This window comes from Cololabis saira, chromosome 3 (genome assembly GCF_033807715.1).
Source record: "Cololabis saira isolate AMF1-May2022 chromosome 3, fColSai1.1, whole genome shotgun sequence".
In the NCBI taxonomy this organism is placed as follows: domain Eukaryota; kingdom Metazoa; phylum Chordata; class Actinopteri; order Beloniformes; family Belonidae; genus Cololabis; species Cololabis saira.
This window is the reverse complement of record NC_084589.1, coordinates 28,997,067-29,024,270: the sequence shown is the minus strand read 5'-3', so window position 1 is coordinate 29,024,270 and position 27,204 is coordinate 28,997,067. Positions and strand designations below refer to the sequence as shown.

At 41.0% G+C, this 27,204-nt stretch overlaps 1 protein-coding gene across 1 annotated transcript; it reads right to left on the bottom strand.

The window, feature by feature from the left end:
* Positions 1-27,179, bottom strand: clstn3 (calsyntenin 3). Its single transcript, XM_061717105.1, has 19 exons — positions 26,722-27,179; positions 25,734-25,800; positions 23,077-23,199; positions 19,583-19,793; positions 19,209-19,417; positions 18,026-18,175; positions 16,574-16,759; positions 16,197-16,484; positions 14,956-15,068; positions 12,543-12,702; positions 11,779-11,838; positions 11,487-11,635; positions 8,777-8,925; positions 5,534-5,760; positions 5,230-5,391; positions 4,744-4,889; positions 4,440-4,575; positions 2,137-2,321; positions 1-2,053 (listed from the first exon to the last, which is right to left on the bottom strand). The coding sequence occupies exons 2-19, from the start codon at positions 25,798-25,800 to the stop codon at positions 1,904-1,906; spliced, it is 2,871 nt and encodes a 956-aa protein (XP_061573089.1). The 5' UTR covers positions 26,722-27,179; the 3' UTR covers positions 1-1,903.
* Between the last annotated feature and the right edge of the window lie 25 nt (positions 27,180-27,204).

Genomic DNA, 27,204 nt, shown 5'->3' with positions numbered 1-27,204 from the left:
ATATAGTGTTTTTATTATGAATTTTGTAATGACTTCTGACAGTTCTCAATAACAATTAGTCAGCATAATCCATGTCAGCATTGTATCAATAATTACAGGTAATGTCCGAATAGTAACATAGTAATAATATAAGTTATTTGTCAATGTAATGTTTATTCCTTCTTAACATCACACTCAAAAACAAGAGGCTTTATTTACTGAAAGCCTTAGCACTGCACATTGATAGGCTACACAGACAGACAGCAAGAGACACAGAGGGAGCGTGAGGGAGAGGTGGCGGAAACAGGAAGGCGGGAGGGAGGAGGGAGGGAGGCAGGGAGGCAGGGGTGAGGAGAAGCACACAGTTGCACATTCATTGAACCAAAGATGCCAGATGAACTGAAAAGAAGACAGAAAAATATGAATATTGATAACAATGATAAAAAGCATTTTATTTTGAGGTGTGAAAAAATTACCCTGAAGTGCCAAAGATGAGACGAGTGAGAAGTATGACAACGATGTGCGCTCCTTTTTTCTGTGATTCAGATATTGACAAGCTCTTAAATTACAACAATATTACACACAACTTAAGAGACACTCATCAAGCCAGGGATTATCATCCTTATCACTACTACTATTATTATTGTTATAATTGTACTATTTCTTTTGAAACTGGAAAGGTGATTCATCAAATTGAAAAAAGAAAAGTAAACTATAATCTGCTTGCTCTCAAAAATGTGCAGAAAAAGAGAAAGAGTGGACGCAACAATAATAGTTATATCAATAATATCATAGTAGTCATCATTGTATGTACAGAAGATTCATTACAATCAATACAATCAAAACTGCCCAAGCTGAGCGGACATTCTGGAAACAGCAGAGGTGGCGCTATGGAGTGTGTCTGTGTGTTTGCATGAGACATCCCATGCTGGAGAGTGCAGTGAGTGAAACATTGCAGCGATTCATTTAGAGGTTAAACTTTGGAGGAGTTGAGAGGTATGGAAGAGGGGGTGAATGTCAGGTTACATCTGTACTGCAGATGCTGCTGCTTTTTTTTTGTTTAGTTTTTTTTTTAGCACAAGCTTGAACTTTGCAAAGGCTCCAATTTGAAATTCAAACATCAGTGACATTTGTACTCAAATTTGACAAACACTGGTTTTTATTCTGTATTCTTGGGGTATCATAGAAGAGCCAACTTGTGAAAAAAAACTGTTTCAATCTTATTAGGACCCGTAAACAGAATATAGCCAGGATGTGGGGAAGTAAACTTCTCTTGCAACAGATTTAAAAATATCCTCCAACGATATGAAATTTAAGGTTTTAAAATGTGATTAAGGAATGTGCCAGAAGATGTTGCAAACACGGACAAGAAGGAACTTGTGCACAGACTTCTCGAGTCAGTCTAATAAAGAAGTTGAGCAATGTGTTGGGGTCAAGGATTGTGTCTCTATCTACGGATCTACTCAAGGCCTTTGTTGCAAATTGTCCCAGTTTACTTTTTGTAAAGATTTTACTCTGTTTTTTGATAACAAAAGCTAGAATACAATCTTATCTCTTTTTTTTAAACCAAGCAGTCCCTTTCAACCAGCGTTACACTGTACAGACACACAAACATTTTTTGTGATTCAAAACTAGTGCACCACATACAGTTTTGGTGGAGTTTAGTCAGGCGATTAAATTACATAAACTGTATACATTGTGCCATTGAACATTAAAGTGGAGAACAGCTTGTCGTCGGCTGTAGGTCACATATGGCGTTGAGTGTTAAGAGTATTACAGTGGCTGTGTTGTGCGTGGTGTTTGTAAGCATACATTCCTTATATTACTGGTGTCAGCAGTTGTTGATAGTAAAAGTGTTGGAGTGTGTGACTGGTGAGCTGATTTGTGGTTTCCGTGAGCACTGGTGTGGAGAGATACACGTGGCTCAGTAGCGACGGGCGCTTCCGTCTCTGCCCTCCTTCTTGATGATGATTCGTTGGTCATCACCCGCGTCGTCAGGTGACTCTGCTGCCTCCTCGTCCTCCTCTGCTTCCCCCTCTGTGTCGGCTGTGATGCCCATGCGAGAGTCGTAGGACTGGAAGAGCATCAGGACATGTGGATCAAAGCACGTGCCAAAGAAGAGATTATTCTGATGACATCCGTCACTTTTGTTTTTACCTCCATCGGGTTGACGATGATGGTGAGCGCAGAGTCATCCCATTGGCTGTTACCCTCCTTAGCGCCGCCCCTGGTACTCTCTCCTCGACGATGGATAGAGCGGATCCGGAAGACGCCCAGAATCACCATGACAACCAGGAAACCCACGCACACCATAATGATAACAGTGGCTGCTCCCGGCACCACTGTGGAAAGAAAAAACACAACCAAAAACCCACGTTTGTGTCAAATGGAATCAGAAGTCAAACAATAAGTTTGTGTGTGTGGTTTTTCTCATCATCATCAAACTCCACAAAAAAACAACAAATAAGCAACAATAAATGTACTTTTCTAATTTTGGGAAAAAAAATGCAGCTGTGTTTTTCAGAAGCTATTAAAAACATATTAGAAAAACTTAAGCAAATGTAAAACGTGTCTTCAGCAGAACGAACAAGGGCTCTGTCACAATTAAACTGTGTCCTGCTGCTGTTGTCACTTGCACAGTTTAATTTATATTTATGCATACCCTCCACTTTTTGCTTGAATCTGTAAAATGAAGCTCAATATTTCAGCACTTATAATTTTGGAGTCTATATTTTCAATGGTTTTTCATCCTGTGTTGGATCAAACGGGCTTTAGGCTGAGACTCAATAGTGACGTCCAATTGGGAACATTTTATTTTTGTGAAATTCAACAGCTCCTTCTCTATCCAGATCAGACAAACACATGAATGCTCTTTTCTTCTGCACTAAATGTAAATATATACAGAGCCAGTTACTATATGTATATAAACACTGATAGCTTTGCTATAATTAAATCAGAATATAACATACAGTATGTATATATCTCCATGAGAGCGGCTGCACACAGGCACATGACACATTTTTTTTTTTTTAAAGGTACTGGCAATAATACAATTTTTTTTCCTTGCTATCTGTGTCAGTAGCTTAAAAATAAGGTTTTAGTGAGCAATATGTCCACTATGAATCATCAATTTGAATCATATTTACAAGTTCTTTAAAAATCCTTTAGTTGGTTATTTTTAAATAATGTTTGGCTTTAGAAACATTTTCATAGGTGGTTTTAGGTCTTCATGATTTAGGGTGCAATAATAGATTCAAACGTTAATATGCTCCAGGTTTTTGAACGTTTGAGGCAGCATTTTTAAACTCCCCGTCTAGTGGGACGAGGTCACATCTGTTATCAGAATGCAACTCCAGCTGCTGAGCACGGTACATTAAAAGAATCCATTTATAAGTTCATCCTTCTGTTTGGGGAGCGAATAGAAAGGGATCAGTGTTGCAGCACCTCTGGTCCACTTCACTCTGAAAATGTTGAGCTTTAGCTAATGCTTTTTTAATGCTCAATTTGCCCAGTTTTTATGGTTAAGCAAAATAAGAAATCTTAAAGCACATCCACGATTTGGCTGTGATTCTTGCGAAATGAATAAAAAGACATGCAGCAGTTTTTTTTTTGTAGTATTGGATCAAAATCCGATTAAAATTCAAGAGGCTTTTGAGTCCATTCACTGCCAAGTCGAATCATTTTATTCCAGTTTTGTCATTTTGAACTGCTCGCACGGCCCTCATGAGTCTCTTCTGTGTGCTCATGCATGTGTGTGAGTGCTTGTGTTGTGTTTTTGCATCATCTGTGTGGGTCGACAGTCCTTCTCTCCACCTGCATGTGTGCCTGGATCACTCATAAACTTGTGCAGTGCTGCTGTTTCTGCCCTCCGCTCCTCACCAGAGTTTTCATTTTCTTTGTGCACTGCTGAGGCAGATGAGTCTTGTTCAGCATTTTTCCTGCGTGTTTTTATGACCCGCAGTGCTTCTTCCGGGGGTTTCTTTTTGTATATGCGTCAGGTCTCTGGTGTTATTGTGCTGAACCAGCTGTCAGCATCGTTCAGCGATGCTCAACCCCCTCAGTAGGCTGGTGTGCCTGCCCAACAACCTGCCCGCTCACCTGCTCCAGTCAGTCCCTGTTACAATCTCAGCCTAGAAGCGGTGGCTCTGTCAGTTCAGGTTCCATCCTCTGCTATCCTGCTCGGACGACCTGCCGGCCGCAGCCTTCCTCTCTGATCTACTCATCATCACGTTACACTTTATACAGAACCACTTTAAACTTAAATGTCTAAAAGTCCTACTGCCTTATTGGTCTTCTGAGTTTTACTGTCAGATCTATACTATAATTTATTTTTGTATCTGGCTTGCTGTCATTGCATGTGTCATTGTTTTTTTGCTTTTTACATATTTGATCTCTATCTGGTCTTCAAGACGCGTAAAAATATGTTATATGAGAAAGAAGCTGAATAATACACATTTTACCTGAGTTACGGTGTGGATTGGGGAGGGTGTGTCCACTCAGCTCTCCAGCATGGTGGGATGGATGGAGAAACTGCTGCTGGGAGGCCAGCAGGTGGGACGGGTGGTACAGACTGTCTAAAGAGTGGAGGAAGTTAACCTATATGGAATAAAAACAGAGCAAGAAAAGAAAATGACCTCTCTTTGCATGACATTAAAAATAGCAACCCAACTGTTAGAGAATAAAGGTTTAAAGTTTTGTAGCTAAGGTCCAGGTTAATATCTGAATGACTTTCACAGAGGTCATGTGAGTGAGCCTTCTCATCACCTCCAGAGTCAACTCATTGCTAGTGTATCTGCCGTTCATCTCAGAGCAGGACAGGCGGAACCGCCTCTCGAAGCGAGCTGAGCCTTTGGCAAGTCGGTAGCGAACTGAGCGAAGTACATCCTCGTAGACAGAGATAGATTCAGCTCCTATAGGAGAAAAAAAGAAATGAAAATGGAAAACAGACTCAAAACTGGGATGTATGATAAGAGTAAAGGAGTCTAAATGTGAATTTATAAGATGGTTGATATTAACTTTTTTTTTAATTCAAAATCAGTTTTATTCAACTTTTTTTTATTGGAAAAGGATGTTCAGGATGGTTATATTTCTGTGAAATCTAAAATGTATCCAAATGCACGAGTTTTTAATGGCAAATGTAACACAATATGAAAACAACACATACTGATTTGCAGAAATATTTTAATTCATTGTGTTTTAATGTATTAAAATGTTTATTATCTTCAAAGTTTCTTTCCTGAACAGCTGTACCTGTAATGGCAATGTAAGCAGTGGTATTGATGATTTCAAGCCCCCTCTCTCGCACAACATCCATGTCCACCAGGAGCTCCTCCCTCTCTGGGTTTAACTCCTCTCCCAGCGGTTGCACCTCACAGCCATCCAAAGTGTGAGCCACGGCATCAGACATCAGAGCTAAGATGCAATTAAAGAGAGCAAAAGAAAAAACACAAAATTAATGCGGGCTTGTAGACTCTGCAGTCCAAAGGGAGGTTGCAAAACATCGTACACAACTGCTTAATTCTCCCTAATTTAACCCCTTTGAGGGATGACTAACCTCCACCCTCCATCCCTTGGGCAGCAGTGTTGACAGCATGTGACAGGGAACAGACGATACGGAGCTCAGGGAAGAGGGGAACTCCACGGGAACCTTCAAACTCAGGGGCTGGACGGGCCAGATGAGGACCGACCCCAGACAGAGAGATCTGAGGGGCATCAGGCTGGAGAACCACCAGGTAGCCTTCCAGCTGCTTGAGGGACAGGCAGCTCTCCTCGTTGAAACATCTGCCCAAAAGTTAGAAAAAAAAAATCGTTTTGAACTGTACTTGTTTAATAACTTGACTGTAAATTGTGATGTCTGGCCTCTTTAATGCTGCCAAACCAGCCACTCAGCAGGCATTATTCAAATGTTTCACATGGTGATGTGAAGAAGCAGCCAAACAGGCTTTTAATTAAAAGGCATTAGAGTCCATGGTGAACAGAGGCCTTCCCTTAACAGATCACGAATAAACTCACTAAATTATTCAGTTAAGTCAATGGAACACTCAAAGATTAAATATTAATTTTAAATCAGACAACAATAGATCAAAAATGTAACAAAAATATGCACATTTGTGCAGATGTTTGAGTTTGTATTTTGGTTTAGAAGCAAAAATGCAAAATTGTGCAGTTACTGTATATCTGGGCCAAGCGTTCTGCATCTTGCTTTCACATAATTGATGAGACTCATTTATTTATTAAAAATACAAAAATAGGGTCTTACAACACTTCTGATAGCGTACAAAGTAACAAAAGCAGGTTTCAGACGACATTTATGAAAGAGTCATGAAGATAGTAAAACAAGGTCCTGCAGGCTAAATCTGCTAAATCTAAAGCATGTCATAGATTACTTTGAATTGCAAAACGATTGACAAGTGCACCCATAATGCATATTTAAATTTTGTTTTTATTTTGACACAGACAGCTGAGCTTTCCCTGACTGTGTAACACTTGTGTGTTTTTAATCTGTTAAGATGCTCTTACAAACGATATGTCATGCATAGCTGCTGGATCTTAATATATTTTATTAGATCATGTCTTTTCCTGATCGTCTTAACTTCAGTTGTTCACCTGTAAGTGAACCTACTGTACCTAACGTTGTCCTGATGGTTATTGTGACATTGACCCAAATGTCATAGGCTACTACTGATTAACATTCTTTGATTGGCATGTTAAATGTTGAATATGGAGATTAATACTTGTAAGCACTGTGCTAAGCATCTCCCGCTTGAACCACCTTGTACTGGGGCCCGGCGCTGGCCTGTTACATCACTGATGACAAGTCTGCCTGCTTCCGCTATTATTAAAATGGATGCTTGTTTTTCTTTTCTGTTGCATCAGTTTTGGGAGAGTTGCGTGTGATATCAGTTTCAAAGACCCCAGTGTTCGGTGCCTTGTCGTTATGAAGCTGTTATTTATGCTCTAATTTACAGTTTTCATTTGCACGGGTAAAAATCTTGAGCTTTGCTTGAGTTTTCTTTATTTTTTTTTTCACGCATTTCAAAATTCTCTCAAGTGTTGCTTATCCATGAAATCCATGGTGGTTCAGTTTGGCTTTGTGACTAGCTATTAATTAAATCCGAGTGTTTTTTAACTTTCTTTTAGTGTGAGGTTAAAAAATAAAAATAAGCCCAAGAGCTCAAGAGGTTGAGATCAAACTGGCACTGACTGAAGTAACATGATCTAAAGGCAATTTGTCAAACTTTGCACAGCTCCCACCTTCTCTAGACACATGCATCAATAGAACCCGTCATCTTTGAACAATTTCAGATGTGTCTGCACAGTTTAACATAATCGTCAAGAATCACACAAGCTGAACCTCATCATCCCCTTGTTATGATCATGTAAGACTGTGGTTGCTCATGTTTTCAAATTAGCGACATTGTGACTGAGTGTGCATTCACAATCATGCTGCGTCGTGTACTAAAACATCTTATTGCACTGCTGCGTTTTCTCACTCCGGTCCCCTGATTCCACCCTGATCCTGCCAGCATTGCTCCGCGCCGCGGTGAAACTGAAAATGGAAAGTGTTAAACCGCGGCGACTTTGCCGTTACTAATGTAATTTTCCTGCCAGAAAGTGAAAGCAAATCAGATTGATGGTAAACTTTGCACTAAAATTTCCTATCATATGTTAAAGGGGGATTAAGCCGATTAAGCTGTGAGTGTGTGTTTATGTGCATGTGTGCCCTTTCCACTATCAGAGTGAGCAGCTGCTTCTATCGGCCTCTCCAGAAGAGCCTGCTGTTCAGCCATCTGGGTAACTCCTGGCCTCAAATCGGTCTAATCTCCACACATGCAATAATATATGCTGAAGTGAAGGAAAAATGAACACTACACTTGACCAACGGAAATAAATCTGGCCATGACCTTGAGTAAAAAAAAAAACAAACAAAAAAAACAAGAAGGCCTTCAGGGTGACTTGTGGCCTGGTAATCATCTCAGTCTTGCAACTGTGTCACCAAAACAACAGTAATGAGAATATCTGCACAGGCTGCTATAGAGACAGCAAATACTCAATAAATAACAAATTAAATGCGCTGGACTATGCTTCACAGAGTGAATTAATATTTAATCAGTTAAGTGTGACTGCTAAAGCCAGAAAACCAGTTCACAGTTGTTAAGCATGGCTGAGCGCTGACCCGGACACTGAATTTGTGTGCTTTTTATTTCACAGCCAGTTGATTCAGCCTGATGAACACTGGATCGATATTTAGACAGGAGTATGGCCTTGCGTGTGGCGTTGGCTATACCAACCATGATATTAAAGGTAAACATTAAAGGCACGATTTCTATTTAATTCCTAAAACATTAATGGATCAAATTTAATTATTTAATGACACATTTGAAAAAGGTTTGGAATCCAGTGAACAAGTGGCCTGTGCTAAAAAAAGAACAGGAGAATAAAAACAGCAAATGATTTATTTAAACTAAATCCCACAACTACCTCAGTTTACAAAATAAAATAATAATTTGCTTCTTGCAGTTTACTCTGTCAAAGAAAAGTTTAATTGTTGGCTGAATGACCAAAGAGATAAGATAATTCCTTGTTATCTTCTGCAGTGACATGTTCCTTATGTAATCATCTTTTCACATGCCACAGTCAAATCAAGGTCTATGTTCGATGAATTAAGGCAGGGTGAGAGGAGGAAGCAGCAGCACATTACAAACACTGACCCTTCACCTGACTTCTCAAGCAAAATAAAAATCCAATTTCCAGACAATTTTTCAAACTGGTAGTAAGTGTGGACAGTACGGTGTACCTGAGGGAGGTGGTGAGTTTGAGTGGACGGACTCCAGGTGTGGCAAAGCGCAGAGAGTTCCTGTAGGTGACCTGCTGCACAGCACGGTTGAAGCTCTCAATGTCGTCTCCCTCCAGCACTAACACCGACTGGCTCGGGTTCACGTGCACCTGGAAAGTTGTATTGATTTGCATCAAGACTCCAGATAAGATTTAACACCACAGTTTTTAACAAAACTACCCAGTACTGAGGCCTTCAAACGTGCAGGTGCCCACCACTCACCGTCTTAGTGAGAGATGATAAATGCTATTTTAAGCAAGATTAGTTTTTCAATTCCAGCTTCATACAGCACATATGAGCCGATTTTAATTGCCCATTTAGGACGATTAACACAACGTACCATTCAGCTTCAGCATCTTGAGGTTGTTGATTACATGGGGGATCCTGTGATGTTTTTATGTATGTCATTATCATCATCATATGTTGATGAAGCCATTATCTTTTTGTTGGCATTTAATGAAATGGGATCCTTTTTCCATCTGACTTTATCAAGCTAAAAGTCAAGTCGAAAATGTGTGTAATCCACCAACACATGAGAAAATTATAATTTTAACTGCCCCCTTTTATCTCGAAGCGTATGTTTGAGTCTCCCAGACATTGAGAAACCACATCGCTGTTCTACAAGTTTGAACTGATTTTGCCAAGATGTAGTACATGCAAACAACTGCACAAATTGCAGTATGTAAATTATACCCAGAGGCTGTGAAGGAAAATTTCCATTGTGCAGCTGCCACTAACTGGCATACTATTAACCATAATGCAATGCACCATTACATCAGAAGCTGGTCAGAGCATTCACTTGACCAGTGTTTGATTGTCTCATAGGTTAGCTGTTTTTATGGTCACATACTATGTACTGATATCGACTGCTGGATCAGAATACCGTACATACTTTATACCACATCGTATGCACAGTATGCATTGTGGAGTTCTATTTGTACTCAGAAGTTGGAATCTCCAAGTTCCTAGTTGGATAATTAAACTGGAACATGCCCTGAAGTCGGAACTCCATTTCAGAAAGACAAAATCCAAGCTGCTACTTGGATCATCAAAGCAAACACTCAGCTAATCTTACTGTTTAGAAAAGCTCTGTTTTCACAGAACACCAGATATGCACGAAATATTGTTCATGTTTTATCAGTGAATATGCTGCTAAACTGTACATATGTGCTAAACTCCCACATGCAGTTTGTTAGGAAATAGGATTGCTAATGATGCAAACAAGGATTTTTAATTTCCTTTTTCATGGCTCTTTTTTTGCCACTTATGTACTAATTTAACTGTAATTAGTTATTTACTCCACACCTGTGTTAGGGAACTACAATTTACGCTGGTCCAGACCAGCTTGTCAGGACTTTGTCTCATTATTGTTTCGCACTCACAACATTCCTTATATTTCCAGTTTTCTTCACCCGTTTCCTTTCGTAGATGTTCAGACTTGTTAATGGATATTGTGTTGTGCCTTATCATTACCTGATCTGCCTGCGTCTCAGCCCATGAGCCTTTAAGATTTAGATTTAAGATCTCAGGTTTCCTTTTCTGGTTAACTGTCCCTAGGCCATTTAGATACATATTTGGCTTTTAACCTATTTAAAGGGCCAAATAAACCTTTATGTAATTCCAAAGAGACTTCATCTTTATTTATATATATCCCGTTAGCTGCCTTTGAGTGCTATTTCAAATCCAAACTAACGTATGTAATTACCAAAGCCACCTGTAAACAACAGGTACACTGAATGGTAGCATTAGAAAAGCAGAGCACAGTGGTTTCTGGTGTATTTCTGGTGTATTTCTGGTGTATCACTGGGGTATTACTGCCTATCGGCTTTAGTCAATGGAGAGTGGTGACTCTTAAAGACAGAACTGATGCATATTTTTCTTGCTGGTGTGTTCACAGTGATACAATCCTTCACATCTTAGTATTTACTACTGCATGCTACTTAACACATTGCTATATGTGACACTGACTATGAATAAATACCTCCTGCAACCCATTTCAAAGAAGCTGCGTGAGTGTGAGCCGGGTTTCTCGTTTTCAGACTCAGAAATGGTAATACTTTTCCCTCAACCAATCTCACTGTCAATAATCCCCTCTTTAGTGCAAATATGCTACAATGGCTTTCACCTGTGTTTCTGCACTTAAAATCCCCGCTTGCACACGTGCCTGGCCTGCTGGTTTGAGCCGTTGCCCTTATCCTCCGGTTCTTTCTGTGCACTCAGCACACTTGACCTTCGGACTATTGTGAAAGGACTTTGTCAAACTTTCCCCAGAGATGACAGTGACCAACAAATTGACACTGCTTCTGTGTGGTTGCGCTCACTGGATTCAGGATGTTTTTATGTGCAACAGCAAACCTGAATGTAGAAACAGTTTTACATGCACCAGATCATAGCTGCACTCAAATAAGAACAGGACAATATCTGAGAGTGAAAACAACGACTAATGCTTTGAAATACTGCCCTCTTAAAAATAGTATCATATCCCTTTAAGACTGTGCCATATTTTTAGTTGTAGGAGGGACAATTACTGCAGCATAAATCAAAAGGGGGAGTGTAACTTCAACTACAAGCTTGTCCGACAAAAAGAATTAGCAAGTGGAAGTGTAGAAGATGATTTATCCGAGAAAGCAGGCGATAGCTTCATTTGTAATTGGACTCCCTCATGTAGTACCTTCATTCCAGAGCCCAGAGTCTCCAGGTCTCCAAAGTCCAGCCCCTCCCTGCACGCGTACAGACACTCCACCACGCTGTGAGGCTCCACGCTGCCAGGACGCACCGTCACCCCCGACAACAGGCCGTGGTAACCGCCCACGTACTTCACTGAAGTGTGAACACACACATGATATCATATCACAGAATAATATGGATTTTAATTTGCTCATCTTCAGCACCACAACAATGATGCAACAAAGCAGCCGCCTTCACACCCTCGCGCTAACAGCTGCGTGAAATCAGGAAGTCACCTGTGTCTTTGCCCTCTGGGATTGTGTTGTTCACTATCTCCTTCTGCTTCTCTTCAGGCTCTGTAGGGAAAAACCAGAGGGGCAAAAGGAAACATAAAAGCAGAAGACAATAAGGTGCACTGAAAATGACAAATACAAAGAAATGTGAAGGTGCAAAGATAGAGAGAAATCTGTCTTTCTCTCTCTATATATATATATATGTATAAATAAGATGAGCATAGAAGCCAGGGAACTGCAGAAAATCTTCAAAATGCAGCATCTCCTCATTATCTAGCAGCAGCTGCTTCCACGCAGGCAGTAGATATCTTAGATGAGAGACTGCAAGCATGTGTGTGTGTGTTTTCACTGGTAATTGGCAGTCAGAGTTCCCCATTCTCACCAGTAGTTTGGGTGTAAGTGGCTGATAGCTGTCTGCCCCCTGTGTTGTTCCACTGCTCTGAATAATTGATAAGTCAGTTATATTATTAGCCCTTTAAGACAAAACGCAGCTACAAAACTGGGGGGAAATAGGCGGAGAAAGAGTCATGATTCAGAATATCTCCACGATTCATCTTGAGATGCCTCATGAGGGCTTGTAACGTGTCAGAGATTGGAGCCCACTATCTTTGAAGTTTGATTTAAATGACATTTCAGTGTCGGAGGAACGCAAAGAAAGATGAAAACTGCACAATGGCTGCTCAGAATTTTTATGCATGATATAAAATCCATCATTAAACTGGATTGAAATGTATGACAGGGTGCGAAAAATATTTTCAGTGTCTCACCCCAGCAGGCACCAATGAGCATCCTTTGGCGCGGCACGGGGTTGGGGATGGCTCCGTTATCGTGGATGAGGGCAGGATCGAATGTCACACCATCCACATACAGAGTCACGGATGGGAACTGGACACTGAGCGAGAGGTGATGCCACTCGCTGTCACAAACCTGTAGAACAGAGACAACATACAGTCAATACGTACTCTGTCTCAGGAAGCGCTGGACATTTAATAAGCAAAGGAAAAGGGGTTCTGATCTTTCATTTGACTAAAATTTTGACTAAAGTGTCCCCTGGGACTTATACAGTATTACAGATCACAATATTGACAATGATTTATTTTGTTGAGACTGACTGAGGACCCATTCATAACTTCCCTATGTAAAGATAAGTCGTACTAAAAAGGTCAGAGTCCCAAGGTAAATCTGAGGCTGGGGCTGGGAGATGATTAAGGGGCTATGAAACAAGATGAGACAAAATCCTATTACACAAATGTGCTCTCTTTTTGTGGGATTTCCAGCTTCTCTTGAATTATAAGATGCTTTTAAATCAATTCAAAGGTGAAATGTCTCTTTTTAAGAGTACTAACAAATTATTAATGTGACAATTGAGGCTAAATCAAGATCCGTCCATCCATTTCCTTGTTCCCACTTTGTGTCACAGAGGCGCTGGACCCAATCCCAGCTGTAACTCGACGGGGAAGTGTAGTAAAAGCCCTGGACAGGTCACGGTGATCCCACAAGCAAGTCAGGGCACCAGCATAACTTCTAAAAGAAACTTGTTTTTGCTTTCTCCGTAGATACTGTGCAGTAACAGAGCCGAGGGAATTAGAAAGATAGGGGGGGAGAGGGGACCTCTGTAACAAGATAACGCGGTTCAGACAGAAGGATTTAACAAATCTTCTCTGTATCAGCGTAGCTTTGTTTAATCCAAGTGGCTTCAGTCTGTCTGGGACCAGTGGCTTCAGTCAAAACAACCCTCCCCCTCCCTTCCCCCCCACAAACACCCCCAATCACACACACCACCAGGCTCACTTACACACAAGTGTGCATGCAATATGATACATATGTTAAAAAGCTCATTTCTCATTTATTGTATTCTGATGTACAAATGTTTAGTTCAAGTATGTGCTTATGAAGATAATGTATAGTTATATCCTTTTTGCACATAAGCAATTAGGGCTGGGCGATATATCGACATCTGTTTTTTCTGCACCGTTTCTTCTTTCAACCAACTGTATATACTGTTCATATTCTGTGATTATACATATTTTATATGTATTTTTTATATATTTTTTATTTCTGACTTTTCAGTCTTTTTACCCCTCCCCTGCATGTGTGTGCTAAGTGTACCGCTGTCAAAACAAAAATAAGTTTCCCCACTGAGGGAGAAAATAGAGGATATCTTATCTTATCTTTAAAAAAAATAAATAAATAAAAAAAAATATATATTTTTTTTTCCAATGATTTTGATATAGCTTATTTTGTGACAAGTTGACTTGAATGTTTTATTTGAGATTTGCACAAATGTTTTGTTATTTGCACAACTGTCAACCTCAGTGGAAAAGTCGGCCTGTTACTGTCTACATTGTATTAATTGCACAGTGTATTTTAATTTAATTGTTATGCAGGAAAGGGATATTTGTTTTATTTTATTCAAGAAGCATTTTTATTCTGCAGGCAGTTTATTTTTATTTCATTTGTTTTATACATTTTGATATTGTGCAGACCTCTGTTAATAAATGTACCTGTGTGACATTTGGCACGAGGCTTTGTATTAAAACTGACTGTTTTTTTAAGGGTTTGCCTCAGAAAAAAATGAAGCTAACAGAGATGCTATGCTATAATGCTTTGGGGGAAACCCCAATTAAGGCACAGAAAAAATATCAACATATATATCGAGTATCGCCATTTAGCTAGAAAATATTGAGATATGACTTTTGGTCCATATCGCCCAGCCCTATAAGCAATAAATGCTTTCCAGAATGGCTGGAGGAGAGAGCATAAATGTTTGCATCAGATGGACTTTACCTCACAATCCCCAGATGTTGTGTTTGGAAAATGTTCAACTGAGGCCATGTGGGAGCAGACCAGGTTAACCTCCAAGAAATCCATGGCAAGTGAATGTTTATTTATTCATTTTAAATTTATACTGCTCTCAATTCATATGTTGACACTGCGGAGACACCACAATACATCTAGCACTGACATCAGTACAAATTAAGAGTAATTGTGGTCACCGGAGAGTCTCATCCATCCTCTCTGTTGTGCCATAAACAAAACACTGCAGCATATATTTTGCTTAATACCCTGTCTCCTGCACGCTCTACACAGGCACTGCTCTGGAGTATTTCAAGGTGTGACAATGCAGCTCAGATAGAGGTTTGGATGGCTCATATGTTGAAAAAAAAAAAAAAAGAGTACCTGCTCCAATTTCCACAAGAACTTAACGGGCCGTGCAGCGGAAACGTCGGGCCAGTAGAAGAGGGAAAGGCGGCAGCCGTGAACGGAGAGGGAGTAATGGGAGTAGGAGTCCTCTGTAGGGGCGAGCACAGGAACAGAAGATAATTGGTGAATTTCAGTAGTCTTGTCCACATTTCAGAGATCATCCACAGAAATAAAAGCATGCACTGAGTTCATTACAGATTTGAATCTTTCTTTCCAGCTTGGGAGTCTCATTGGAAGGGAGGCTTTGGTGAACATGCTGTCTTTCACCTTCAATGCCCCAACAAAGCAACAAAGTTGTAAATGTCTGCATGATTCACGCAATGTACTTCCTGGCACAATTATGGCGTTTTACAGTCGTTCCACCGTCCACTTGGCTGCACACATAGAACAGCTGGAGGTTAAGAACACCTTCACGGTACTTGTAGAGGTGAAAAATAGCTTAGATCTTTTTCTCACGTTTGGACTTCATGATATGAGACGGTGACTAGGGATGGGCGGTATGGACTAAAAAATGTATCACGATAATTTCTGGCATTTATCCCGATAACGATAAAAATGACGATAAAAAAAATACCAATTCAACTCCACCTTTTCAACTATAAATCCTTCCTTCCTTCCTTCCTTCTTTCCTCCTGCTCTCTCCTTCCTTCTTCCCTTACTCTTTTCTCCCTCCCTCCCTCCCTTCCTTCCTTCCTTCCTTCCTTCCTTCCTTCCTTCCTTCTTCCCTTCCTTCCTTCCTCCTGCTCTCTCCTTCCTTCGTCCCTTCCTATTTTCTCCCTTCTTTCTTTCTCCCTTCTTTCTTTCTCCCTTCTTTCTTTCTTTCTTTCTTTCTTTCTTTCTTTCTTTCTTTCTTTCTTTCTTTCTTTCTTTCTTTCTTTCTTTCTTTCTTTCTTTCTTTCTTTCTTTCTTTCTTTCCTTCCTTCCTTCCTTCCTTCCTTCCTTCACGTACGTTGTGCGTGGATTTAACGCAGAACCATAAATCAGCTTTACACAAAAACAACGGGAATTTATCGTTTTTACCGCAAGATGACAAATTCTTATCGTGAGGAATTTTTTGACGGTATATCATGAACGGTAAAATATCACCCATTCCTAACGGTGACCACTTGAAAGGTAGATTAAATAAGCAGAGACACAGCAATTGGTTTAATTTTGCTTATTAAAACATCCCAGCCTATCTCATTCAAACTCATTCATCACCGGGAGTTGACACGCACCATTTTTGACAGTGCTGCACACAATAATCTCCTCTTCCTTGCGGTTTGCTCTAGTTTGGGTGGTGGAAGGCTGGATGTTTGCACCACCTCTTCGCATCCACAGCTGGAGCGTGAAATGGTCACCCGACAGCGCAGATACAACTGACTCAGGCACCACTGCTACATGACTGGAGCCGTTGAAGGAGAAGACCAGAGAGGAATCAGAAGAAGGGAGCGTGGGCAGAGCTGTCGTCCAGTTGGCTGCAGGAGATGGAGGTGGGAGGAGGTCAACTTCACCCCTGACGGCACCTGTCGGAGAAGTCAAACGAGAGACCTTCGGTAAAATAGATCTTAACTACCGAGAGATGACTTGTTTTTCTGTGTAGAGGAGAACTCACCACACAGTCGCCGAACAGATCTGTCAGAGTAGCTGTCTCTGTCACAGCCCTTCCCGATGTGGCCGGTCTGGAGCTCTACGGTGGCCTGGATGTTCCACACGGTCTCTTCACACGTCTCTAAATGCAGACTGGGGAACAGGGGGATGCTACCTGATCCAGGTGTGTACTCTACACGCTTGGTCCATCCTTAAAAACAAACACACCAAAATACCAGCTTTATTACTAAAATAATACATTTGGAATCCAAACAGATACAAATTACCGTATTTTCTGGACTATAAGCTGCACCTGTATATAAGCCGCATCCGCTTTATTTAAAAAAAAAAGATATGCAAGCCGCAGATATTTATGTTGTTAGATTAGATATTTACTACATGTACAGAACGATTTTTAACTGTAAATGATGTACATGTTTGTACCTAAATAGATCCTTTCCTAACAGTGTCTTTTAACACGGCAGCAACTTTGCTGATTAAAACGGGACAGAACCAAGAGAAAATAACCGGTATTTATTTATCTATTTATCTGTTTGAAATCTGCTTCTACCTACTTCTATCTGCTAAAGAAGAAGTAGCGTATTCTTCTTTGCATTTATTTTGTCTTAGTTTTTTTTCTAATTCCGGTTAGCACTCCCCCTAGCGGTGGAAGAAAAATCCACAGAATAGCCGCACCTTTGTATAAGCTGCACGGTTCAAAACCTATGAAAAAAGTAGCGGCTTATAGTCCAGAAAATATGGTAAACGCCATCGGGCTAAAAGCAGAATTTAACTGTTTGCTAATTATATTAACTCAAAATGTAACAGAAAATACTGCAAAGACAAAACGTCAAATTTTGAAAAAATATTTTCTCCTCTTGAATTGGATGACAGCAACAGATTTCCACGTTTATGGGACCGGGACATGTTTGCCATTTCTTCTTGGATCAGCACCTATTAGTGTTTTTAGAGCTGAGGCCAGAGGGAAATGTTCTTATATTCCTGATCGATACAGCACAATGAATTACTTAAAGCTGAATTGTTGTCTACTCTAGGCAGCTACAAAATTGATGAGAAAATGTCAAACGTATATCTCGTGGAAATGTGTGGTTTTTTTTAGGACTGAACCAGAAATGAACAACTGACAGATCAGAAAAGCTTCTGAGGTACGGTGCCTGCGCACGCTGCTACGAAATCTGCTTTTAGTCTAAAAATATATCGGCACAGTTGAAATAATTACTCTCCTTTGGTATTCCTAAACTTCAACACTGTCTCGTAAAGACACAGGCCCTTGATCTAAGCGTGCAAACATGATTAATCCAAACGGCTGCCCACACACACTCTTAACTCAAAGTGAAAGTTTCGTCCATTAAAAGAAAAGGCTGAAACAACTGAAGCTCATCTCTAAAAGCTCCAGAGAGTTAGAACCGGGTAAAAATCAGGCTGGGAAAAAAGGGGTTTCTGGGACATTGATTACCGATCCAGCCGGGTTTGCAGGACGGCTTGACCGTGACGACAACCTGGGCATCAGCCTGAGCGCGATTCTTTCCACAGTCGAAGGCGGTCACCCAGAAGGTGTGAACACGCTGCCGCTTTGAATCCAATGGCTCTGTGTTCTTGATGTTACCTAGGAGACGGAGCACGACAGAGAGGGAGAGAAGGCTTGATATAATAGAACAAATTGAAATAGAAATAGAGGGTTAGTCACCGACAAGCTTGCGTGATTGAAAACCGAGTTCAGTTGAAAGCTTACTGATAAAGCTTCTATTGCTGCACATATGCATCAACAAAGACGCTGTCTGGTGCAGCATGTTTGGGGGCAGAAAGAGAAATGTAATAGAGGGGGAGGATAAACTGGAGGGTTTTCCTGTTCTCAGAGATAAAGGTGAATAAAAAGTGAGTATCTGTGGAAGGCTGACAGCACCCGTCATGCCAGCTGACAAACAGCATGTAGGAAGGAAGACGCTTTGACATGGTGAAAGAATAAAACAGAGGCAGTGGCAGAAACTGGGATGAAGAAAAATTAATAAATAAATAAAACTGACAATATAAAGCAGACAGCGTCTGAGTGAAATTGAAACAATAGGTCTCTGTGCCGCTGTGCCAGCCTGTCCAAAACCAGAAAGAACCGCTCATCCTCTGCAGAGGATGAGCCGTCTAGTTCTGGAAAATTCTGCTGAGTCAAGCTAAGACAGAGCCCTCTTCAGCTGCTGTGTCACGTTACAGAAAGGCCACAACTGATCTCCCACCAAGTAGCCGGCGGATACTACAACTGTTTGTAGCATTCATCCTTTTCCAGAGAGGAATTAAATGACTTGAGCCAAGAACAAAAGGATGTCAGTGAACAAACAGCTGTCGGAAAGATTTTACAGAGGCAGAACAACAATCCACCCACACAAAGCCTATTTTAACATCTTTTGGTTTGCACCTGGGAGCATCCAGCAATCTTTTACTCAGATATCTGCAGACATCAAAACTTCTGCGGTATGTTTGTCATACACTGTGGACGACCAGAGTTTAGACTCTGATTACTAAACTAAATTTAGAGACATTAAAATGAGGTCTGTCTGATGTTTTTTTATATCTCATGCAAGCAAACTACATTTTAAAAGGAGCATAGACGTCAGTAATTAACAAGTACAAGATGGACATCCTCTCACCATCGTTGTCAATAGCAAAGGGCACGTTGGGAGTGATGATGTCATAGAAACAAATCTGGCTGTACTGCGGGGAGCAGTCGGCATCCAAAGCCTCCACACGCACGATTCGGTCAAACAGACGCCCTTCTGGGACCGAAGCCTCGTAGCGCCGCTCAACAAACACTGGGGAGAACTCATTGACGTCGTTCACACGAACATGCACAGTGGCCCTGAGGGAAGGAGTGGGGTGGGGGCGGACAAAAGCAGAGACACACAGATTAATGTCCCAACAGGAAGCAGCGATGGTCGGGTGGTCACAGTCGCACACAGAGACTGTAATTGTTGTTAAAACGCAGGAAATATCTCGTTTTCTAACTGAGAAGAAGGGGTCTAACTTGTGGGACTTTTTGCTGTTGACTCCGTCGGGTCCCTCTCCACAGTCGTAGGCCTGGATGGTGAAGCTGTGCTCCCGCTGGCTCTCGCAGTCCAGCGGCTCCTTGGACCGGACCAGACCCTCGCCAGTGGAGCGGTCCAGAACCACCGCTTCAAACTGGACCGAACCGGAACCCAAGGGGCCGTTATGAACCCGGAAGCCACAGATTTCACCTGTGTGGAGGATGGGAAGACGAAATAAGAGGGGTGAATCAGGAATCGTGGGAGAAGGCCAAGGCAATAAATTTAACGCATAACAGCAGAGGTGTCAAGTAACGAAGTACAAATACTTCGTTACCTTACTTAAGTAGAAATTTTGGTTATCTATACTTCACTGGAGTAATTATTTTTCAGACGACTTTTTACTTTTACTCCTTACATTTTCCCGCAATTATCTGTACTTTTTACTCCTAACATTTTAAAAACAGCCTTGTTACTCTATTTCATTTTGGCCTTTAAAAAAAAAACTATCCAGTTAAATTGCTCCATCCGGATAGAGTGAATTTGGTTGTGGTTGTTTCAGATGTTCTTGTCCAGTTTTGTTCTTACATCCGTTGCCCTCAGATTCCTGCAACTAAACTTGGATGTACATTCCAATAAAGGTTAGGATAAATGATAACATGCCTCTGAAGTTTGACTTTTTGCACCATAACAATACTTATAGGCAACTAGTCATCATATCTTCTGCTCTCTGAAACACATGTTAATGCTCAATAGTACACATATATGGTTCTTTAATATATTTGCATTATACTAAGATGCATTCATTTTCAATGGCTTTTGTCCTTAATGGCTTTTTCCCCCTTACATTATTTTTACTTTTATACTTTAAGTAGTTTTGAAACCAGTACTTTTATACTTTTACTTGAGTAAAAAACTTGAGTTGATACTTCAACTTCTACAGGAGTATTTTTAAACTCTAGTATCTATACTTCTACCTGAGTAATGAATGTGAATACTTTTGACACCTCTGCATAACAGTGTACAAATAATAATAAAAAATAATCTGACTCTAAAAAATGTATATTTTCATTTTCTTTTGTAATGCCCCCTTTCACATGCTGTAACTGCTTTGGACCTCCTGAGTAACAAGTGGGGATTCTTTTAAGCTTTCAAAGCACACCTGGGCCCAGCCAGCATTGATTTTTAAAATCACTTCAAAATATCGATGCTTTGAGCACTCTGGCCCGCTATTGACAGGAAAATGGAAGACACAAAACATTTGTTGTCAACATTCTCAATTTTTGGAACAACTTCTCTGTAGATATTGTAAAAAAACTGTTAAGCCACGATTTTTCCGTTATTTTTTTTAGTCATTTGTTTGGAATTTTTACTGTAATATTTGCACATAAATAAAAGTCATCAAACCCTTTCCAATATTTAATTTTAATGTTCATTTTGAGTTTCATGTAGGCATGTTACATCACCTCTTTTTCTTTGAGTGACACTGCAAGATGTTATTCTCGCTCATTAAAGGATTCGAGCTGCTCCACAGTTCATGGTTTCCTTTTTTAGTTTAACAATGTACACTTTGTTTCTTTGTCTCTATCTGTGCTGCAAGCTGCCTGGTCTACAGAGCCTTGTTGTGGTACATGCACATTGTCACGTCCTCACATCGCCTTGCTCTAATAAGCAACACCTTCCTTGAAAAAGACTTTGTTCCGGATTGCAGACGACAGTATATCAAGTATGATTTATATATTGTTCTTCACAAATGTGTAAGCTCTCTACAATATTTAAATTAATGCACCCAATCCTGGATTTTTGCTTTTATGCTGTTAATAAGCTAGGTGGTCTGTCTTCTCTTTGGACCTTTTGGTCCAGCATTCATAATGTCCAAAAAAGGACTAAAAATTGTGATTTATCGGATGACAGCAGGGCTTTCCACTTCGAGTGACAGAGAGATTTTTATCCATCTGGATGTAGCGATAAACTGTGTCCACTCATGACGATTTTTAGACCCTTTCCCGACCACATTCAGATATCTCCGCGACAAAGTCACGTCTGATTTTAAGAGTGCTGCTAAAAATGTGCTGAACATCTTGACCGTGTAATATTGGTTCTCACCCTTATTTCACCCTTATTTCTCAAGACATTTCTTGTGATGCTTTGACTCTTATAGTGATGTATAAAAGGAAAACTGATTAAATCCCTACTTTAAAAAAATGCTCCATGTCCATTGACCAGGACTCCCTGGCAGAAGAGATATTGTATCTCAATGGGACTTTCCTGGATAAATAAAGGATAAATAAATAAAAAAATAAACTTTATTTTTACGAACACGGTCCCTCACAGAGTTCTGAACCAGTCAGCTCAGTGGGGTGCTCTTGTAATTCCCATTGATCATTGGCCTGTTGCTAATTAACCGGATTAGTTGTGATACTCAACTAATCTTTTTTTCCCCACTGCTCAACTATTTTTAAACACACGGCTGGAAATCAAATTCAAAATAAATGTATATATTAAACCTATATTTAACTGAAAAGAATATTTTTCTTTTGTTTTCCTTTTAAGTGCGTTCTTCTATTATTTGCATTTCTCACATCATTCAAGAACAGGTTTTGGTGTCAACAATCACTGAAACGCAACTCCAAATTAAAGTCAGTGTATTTAATCCTAAATTGATTCTTAAATAAACTTAACTAAGGACCCATGAGAAGGGAAACATAACGTACTGAAGTTATAAGATTACTTGATATTACATCTCTATTACTGAACAAATTGCACCAATATACTATAAGAGTGGGCATATTTATGTCCGGACATCCGTTTACGTGGTAATATTAACTCACACAGGCAGTCATTATCAGACTACAATAAAGCAAACTGCAGTTGCGACTCGAAATAGAGATGTTTAAAACAGCGACAGATATAAATCAAAGGTTTCCCCTAAGCAGCTAATTTCCTCTCCATTCTTGACATAGGCTCAATATATTTCAAGAAGCCATGAGTAATTCAAGTTGGGCTTTCTTAATTTGATTGAACGTAGTTGTTTCCAGGAGTCCAAGTGCAAACACAATCACCCTATTTCATCAGGCTGCAGCGAGAAAGTGCCGCTGTCTGCCCCTGCAACGAAGGTTTGAATTACACTACAATGGTCTAAAAATAGTGGACTGTGAGTGAACACGTTGCCCTTAATATTTAGCTGGTCTGTAGGGAAATATTGTGCTAACTCGTAGCAGTTCAAAAATGACATTTACTACTTAAGGTTCAAGCAACTAGACAGAATTAAACCATTTCTTCAAATTAGTTACATGGCTGCTGCTTCATTCTGTCTGTAAAATCAAAGTCAAGTCATATTCGGTCTGAACTGCTGAAGAGCTTACATTTGGGTTCAGAAGGGAGTGATTTGACCTTTTTTTTTTAACAGTGCAGCAGCCATGTGAGATGTATTTCAGTGCAAATGTTCTTGATATTTTCTTCCTCTACTCCTCCATAGCATGGCAGTTGGTGTTACCGGCATAGTGAAGTGGAGCATCTTTGTCCAGGGCAAAGAGGGGGGGATTGAGCAGCACGGTGTTGTCGTTCTCCATGACAATCCCCTGGTATTCTGTCTCGATCCATGGCTTGTGCTTATTGGCTGAACGGCACAGAGAAGAGACCGGAGAGGCTTTGGGTTAAATAGAGCAATTAGAAAGGAACCAATGCATCTATTTTTGACACTGTTATGGGGGAGGGCAAGTTGAAAGTGTGTATGAGTGGGAAATATACACAATGCATGTGATCACATTCACAGTCTGACCTGTTTCTCCACGCAGACCACCTCCCCTCGTTCATATCAAGCACCCCCTCCTGCCTGACGGCACAATTAAAGCCACCCTGGTCTCACTCTGTCACTCACACACACACAAATCTGTTGCTCGTATGAGTTAGTTAAACTGGCGCACCTAAGGCACTTCCCAATAACGTACAAGACAACAGCAAAGTCAGAGTCAAATGCCTGAGGTTTACTGCAAATTTAACCTTTAATTGTGAATTAATTATTCATCCTTGTGCCGAATACTCTGTACTGAGTGATCAAAGGCCAAGTTAATGAGCCAGAGGGATGACAATTTTACACTCCAGCAAATGAGAGAAAACAAAAGGCGGGGTGCCTTTCCTCTGTTGCCCCCAATCTTCTAACGCAGAAAGCTACAGAGTTCGATATCAGACAGAAGCACAAGGCATTTTGCTTGGCACTTGCTTTGTTATCACCACACTGTATTTTCTAGAAACTCTGTCTGGAACCCATTTTTGCCATCTCGAGTGCAACAAGGCCAAAACTGCTGGTTATAAAACTGATTGAATGACTAAATTCACAACACGAAGGAGGGTATTTTTTTATTTCCATTTATTCACTCAGAGCGCCTCAGCTTTCCAGATTCCTTGTGGCTGAAGGAGAATTTCTTCTTTTATTTAAAATATTTTCTTGTTATTACTGAGGTTTATTACCGAAGCAGTTCTGAAATGTAATTTTTCTCTATTGTATATAATAGAGAAATCATATATTGTATTTAAAATTTATAGTATGTAACTTATTACTTCACACACTGTCTACTATGCGCCATCTTAAAATCTGCTGCCTTGACCGACTATTGTAATTAACATCATACTGCATCAAACACTTGACGTTCCGCTAGCAAATTTATCAAGAAGTCCTTTTGATTCATTTTTTTTAAATGTAATTGAAATAGATGTTCTCAAAGAAAAAGCCTTTAATGATAAAAAATCATGAGATTGTTCCTATAAGTCCATGTTACACAGGCCCATTGCTAATTTAAAGGCTGCAAGTATTACACAATGAATCATTCAGGGAAAACAATGTTTTTTTCCCCCCATGAAAACATGCCAAATGTCACAAACTTGCTGAGTCTCACTTACAAAAATAAACTGGGTGTCTTTAGTGATTAAAAAATAAATAAACAAATTATAAGCTTTTTGGTTTTTAAGTAAAAGCAGAAAAATGTAGAAAACCCTGATTTATATTTTGCTAAATTTGCTAACTTTAGTTTAGAAGAAGATATTTGCCTAATGATTAATTCTAACCTGCTGCACAAAGCTACTCAAGACTTTACAAAACCTATATTGAAATAAATATTTGTTATGGTGTAACAAATATACAACCAAACTGCACATACGCCGGATATTTTTCATCCTTTCTGGTTCAGATAGATTTTCGTTGGAATCAAAAATGATTGAGGTTCAGCACCATGCCCTAATCCATCATCTTTTGTTGACAAATCTCCTCCTCCACCTCCACTGTTTCCAAAGTGCTCTCATGTGTCTCTTTTGGTCATCTATCTTGAGCCCTATGTCCCCTCTGCTGATCTCCTCCCTCCCTCCCTCCCTCCCTCCTTGGTGCAATGTAGCATTAATCTGGGCATCAGGCCCGTGGATTACATTCAGGATTACAGATTGAGAGGCATCTCGTTCCATCTCTCTGTCTCTCCCCCTTGGCACTCCTCCTCTTTCTGTCACTCTATCGCTCCACACCAACTCACCCATCCTCACGCTCAACCCCATGCACACAAAAGGCCCAGTTTTCCTCCTATTTTCCTCCCTCGTGTCACCTGATCTCCCGCAACTGCTCTCCATCCCCTGCACCTCCGCCTCATTCTCCCTCCTTATCGGCCTGCATGTCCTCTCCTGTCACGGCTGTTTCTCCTCTCTCTCTCCCCATCTGTATCGCTCTATCTCCTTCAGTTTCCTCGTCTTCCCTTGCGTCGCCCTCTTCTGCCTTCTCCTCAGACATTCTCCCACCACGCTGTCGGTTTCATTCCTCCTTGCCTCAGCAAGATAATAATTGCAAACAATGATGTTGAATCACAGTCATCGGGGCCATATGATGAATTGGCCGTAGACAGGAAAACAGGATCTATCACCTTCTCAAAGTCACACCACTGGCAAAACAGGCACATGCACACAGGGTCATGACAAGGAAACATGTGGGTTTTAATGCACTGTTTAACTAAGAGGAATTGAAGCTGTATGATGCAGGAAAAACAAAATATTCATTAAGATAGATTCACAGCAAAACAGGCATTGGCCCTGCCTGTAAACCGGCGTTCCGATGGGAATGTAAACCATCATCTCAGTACTTCAACATTACCAGTCAAAAAAGGATGAGGGACTGACCTTTGTTGCCATTGGCAACCGAAGTCAAGCAAAGGAGGAGGAAGGAGAGAAAATTCATTCTGTCCATCTGAGGAAGGAAAGGAAATGGGGGGGGGGGGCAACAGGGTGGGGTGAGGAAAGAGAAGGGGGGTACATGCATCAACAACTGATCAGCATTGGAGGAGACAGATACAGTAGCAAACACAGAAGATCAGGCATATCAGCTGGTGCACAGAGGGTTTTACAGCTATGTTGGTGCAAGAAAACCTCCAGCAGGCTCTCGTGTCATGGATGCCACATCTGGAGACCTGAAAACTACACTAAAAGCTGCAGGGCTGAACAGATGATATAGAAGCACTGCACCATAATGCTGCTTTCTTGCTTTCCTTAGAAATCAGAGTGTTACGCTTGCAGAAAAGCCTGTGGGGCATGCACACACCTGGCCATGAGCGTGTGTCACTAATGTGGTGCATGTGCTGGTGTTTGTCATGATTTCCTTGTGGCAGACTATGTTAGGTAGTAAAAACAGCTGATGCGTTGTTGTTCCTTGGGGGGGTGGGGGGGGTCATCACTCACTGGCATATCAAACGTTTACATGTTTAGTTTTTACTGCTTCAGATCTGGGTGGGCTGCGTGATATTATGTATACGGGGAAAAAAGAGAGAGAGAATACACAACACAAGTTTCCCTCTGTGCACAGGTTGCTCAGGCGCATACAGACACATTTAGGAGCAGAAACATGCTATGCGACAATTATCAGCCGATTTCCATGACATGCTGTTAAGGCTGATTTATGGTTCCGCGTTACACCAACGCAGAGCCAACGGCGTAAGGTACGCGGCGACGCCGTAACCCTACGGCGTAGGCTCTGCGTTGGTGACCATAAATCAGGCTTTACGGACACACATTACCAGCTCGTGTGACATGGCTGCCTATGTTCACATTTTAAAACCTCACGGTGAAGTCCGGAGAGGTGAAATTGGTAAAGGTGCAGGTAAAATGCCATTACCGTGGTGAGTGCGGTGATGCTCCTGGATGGTACCCTGACTCTAGGCGCGCAGCATCCGCCTCTCACGCCCGCTGCCCGTCGGCAGAAAACCAGACCTCCAGGTAGGAAACGACGGTCTCACAACCCGGGAGATGACACGCAGCCGGGTGATGGGATGTAAGGAGGGAGGAAAGACCCAGAGACGTCCTTGTTTTTTCTTTTTCTCTTTTTTTTTTTTCTTTAGGAGAGGAGAGAAAACGGTGGGAATATTACGCTGGCGTCCCCTCCCTCACGGCGTTTCTTAACCCGCCCACACTGCGTCCTTCTGTCAGGCCCCCACCAGCTCGGAACCAGACTGCTGCTCTGGCTGTTTTTTTCTGCTGCTGAACTGAACCCACATCCACAGTGACTCAGACACCGACCACGGCTATTCATCCCATCCACGTTTAGTTGTCAGATATCTGGGCCCTGCTTCATGACTGGCACACTTAACCACCACCACCT